The sequence below is a fragment of the Monoraphidium neglectum genome (assembly GCF_000611645.1).
Source record: "Monoraphidium neglectum strain SAG 48.87 unplaced genomic scaffold scaffold03284, whole genome shotgun sequence".
NCBI classification, from domain to species: domain Eukaryota; kingdom Viridiplantae; phylum Chlorophyta; class Chlorophyceae; order Sphaeropleales; family Selenastraceae; genus Monoraphidium; species Monoraphidium neglectum.
Genome location: NW_014010344.1, coordinates 4,147 through 6,998, shown reverse-complemented (window position 1 = coordinate 6,998; position 2,852 = coordinate 4,147). Strand labels below are relative to the sequence as shown.

Sequence of the window (2,852 nt, the reverse complement as noted above, 5' to 3'; positions counted from 1 at the left end):
GATTAGGGCCGGGCGCGCGGGGGGGGGGGGGTCGAACAGGACGAGGTGCCGCACAGCCCAGCCATGTCGGGACCCAGCCGAGGGGACCGCGCTGCGCAGCAGCCAGGGCTTTGTTTCTAAGTGTGCACGCAAGCAGGCAGCGGGCAGGCGTGAGTGCTGGCAGTGGCCATCCTGGCCGGGGTCGCTCTCACCGTGCCGTCGCCGTAGCGCTCTGCAATGCGCGCGAGCTCGTTGAAGTCCTGCGTCTGCAGGCGGCCCGAGGGGATGCTGGCGCCCACCCAGAAGAGGCCGGGCTGCGGGGGGACGGTGGGCCGCAAAGGCGGGCGGGTGCGAGTTCGTCAGCGTGTGCGCCGCCGTTGGCCGGCGGAGGGTGCCGCCAGCGCTGCATTGTCTGCATCGCATGCGCCGCGTTTGCACGTCCCCAGCTGAACCCAGCTGGCCCCGGCTGGCTCCCGGCCGCCGCCGCGCACCTGCTTCTGGGGGTGCACCCCCAGCAGGTCGCGCCTCTCCCAGGGCTCATCGTGGGCCACGTGCACCGCCGGCCTGAAGCCCTCCACACCCATGAACTCAGCCACCTGCAGCAAGGAGGGGCGGACGGCAACACGGCAAAAGATTGTGGAGGCCTCAGTGGCAGGCTGAGGGCGTGACCAGCGTAGCCAGGAGAGCTGCAAGCCTCTGGACACCGAGTCTCGAGGCACCTCATGCGTATGCACAGGGGCAGCGGGCGGCGCACAAGTTTCCAGGGCGCAGGCCCCCAGTCTGAGGGGCCTTCCCACAAGGCTCAGCAGTGCGCACCTTGGCTATGAAGCCCTCAAAGCCCAGCTCCTCGATGCACCAGATCAGCCGCGTCTTCTGGCGGTCGGCACGGGGGCCGTAGTCCCTGCAGGGGTGCCCATGGCCCGTGCCGCCGCGGTGAGAGGTTTGAGCCCCCCCTTCACACTGATGACCACCGCTTTAGACAGCCCAAACGGCACCTGGCCTGCCGCGCCACTCCACAGTGTCACTAAACTCCTGGGCACACCGGCAGCGCCAGCCGGCGTCTGCGGGGCTGCGGGGCGGCGCCTCACAATCCCCCCTGTGTGCGTGGTGCGCCCCCACCTGAACACGCGCAGCACCGCCACTGTGAAGTCGACGACCTGGTCCTCGCTGACAGCCACCCCCAGGGGCAGGCTCATCATGTTGCGCTTGAGGGAGAAGTAGCCCCCCACCACGACGTTGAACAGCAGGCCGCCCGTGGCGGGGTCGACCACGGCCTCAAAGCCCAGGTCGTTGATCTGGGCACAGCGGGGTGCGATGGCAGGGCAGTTTGATTTGAAGAAGCGTCACATAAAGCGATTGCTGCTGCACAGCCAGTCAACCAAAAATCGCCACCGGCTCCGTGCTGCGTGGCACCCCAGCCGGTCGCTGGTGCAAGGCCAAGCTTGGGTCTGAGCACCACACGTGAGGCCAGGCAGCTGCCGCGCGAGCCACGTTGCACCCGTAGCCCCCCCACCTGTGTGTGTGGGAAGTCGTCGCGGCTGGGCGAGACGCAGACGTTGATCTTGCGGGGCATGTTGGCGAACTCCTCGTTGCCGCGGCCATCGTTGAACAGCACCGAGTTCATCTGGCGCAGCATCGGCCTGGGGGGCGGGGCGCAGGGGAGGGGGTGGATGGTGTGGGCTGGTGGCGCAGGAAGTTGCACCCCGGACAGGCCGTTCTGCCCCACAGCACCAGGGAGGGCAGGGCTGGCAGCGGCCCCCCCGGGCCACTACAGGCATCCCGTCCAAACCAGCCGCCCCCCGCGCCCTACCCTACCGCACCCGTGAACCCAAGACCCTCTGTCCTGCCACGGCCCCACCTGACATCGAACAGCTCGTGGGGGTCGATGCCCGCGATGGGGGAGCCGGTCAGATTGCGCACGCTGTCCATGCCAGCCTTTTGGGGGGTTGGGGCCGGGCGGAACAGGCGTCACAAATGGTGCCTGGGGCGTCAGCCACACCCACCACAAGCTCGACAGGCCCGCGGTCGATGCCGGCGGAACGATGCGGCGCGAATGCACCCCGCGCAGCATCAGAGTGCGGCGCGGCACCGCGCGCGGCGGCGCGCACCTGGAAGCTGCTCATGCCCCTCTCGATGAGGCCGGCCACAATCCTGTCGGCATCCTCCAGCTTGACACCGCGCAGCTGCGGTGGGAGGGGGGCGGGCACACGAGTATCTTATATGGATATACCGGCACATGGCAAACCAGCAGGTACACAGGGAGCGCGAAGCAGGCAACATGCAGGGAGGCACTGAGTGGTCGCAGCTCCCTCACCTGCAGGTTGGCGCGCGTGGTGATGTCGCCGCAGCCGTCCTCGCCGTAGGGCTCCAGCACAGAGGCCAGGTAGCGCAGCTGGTCGGAGGTCACCTCGCCGTTGGGCAGCTGCGCGGCCGCGGCGTTTGAATGATTCCAGGAAGAGTCAGCAGAGGACCCCCGCCCTTCGAGCCAGCCAAGCAACAATCAACCATACTCCACAGACCACCCCGCTTAACCCACAACAGTAGGGGCGCATATGTTTGTGCAGCCAGCCGCCGCAACATGCCCACGCATAGATGCCGCCTGTTTGCCGTCCGGGTTGCGGACCGGCGCGCACGCAGTCGACGCGCGTGCCTGCAAACACCGCATGCACGAACCCATGCACGCCGCCCACCTTGAGGCGCATCATGAAGCGCTTCGGCGTGCGCTTGCCGCGGTGGAACATGCCGGCAAACTTGAGGCGGATGTCCACATCATCCAGGTTCAGGTCCTCCCAGGTGGAGGTGCCCTCCCTGGGGGCGGGGCCGGCCAAAAAGGGGGTCGGTCAAACGCGGGGCCGGCGCCGCCAGCGGGCGCA

The 2,852-nt window shown here is 68.1% G+C and overlaps 1 protein-coding gene across 1 annotated transcript in view; it reads right to left on the bottom strand.

Moving 5' to 3' along the window:
* Positions 1–116: 116 nt before the first annotated feature.
* Positions 117–2,852, bottom strand: part of MNEG_12515 (ferredoxin-nitrite reductase) — a gene marked incomplete at both ends in the record, with an annotated part of 3,772 nt that continues 1,036 nt past the window's right edge. Inside the window, 9 exons of the mRNA XM_014039014.1 lie at positions 117–293; positions 471–575; positions 796–880; positions 1,099–1,274; positions 1,493–1,619; positions 1,838–1,914; positions 2,088–2,162; positions 2,294–2,401; positions 2,670–2,787. Of these exons, the coding sequence (XP_013894468.1) occupies positions 117–293; positions 471–575; positions 796–880; positions 1,099–1,274; positions 1,493–1,619; positions 1,838–1,914; positions 2,088–2,162; positions 2,294–2,401; positions 2,670–2,787 (1,048 nt within the window). The remainder of the gene's footprint in view (positions 294–470; positions 576–795; positions 881–1,098; positions 1,275–1,492; positions 1,620–1,837; positions 1,915–2,087; positions 2,163–2,293; positions 2,402–2,669; positions 2,788–2,852) is intronic.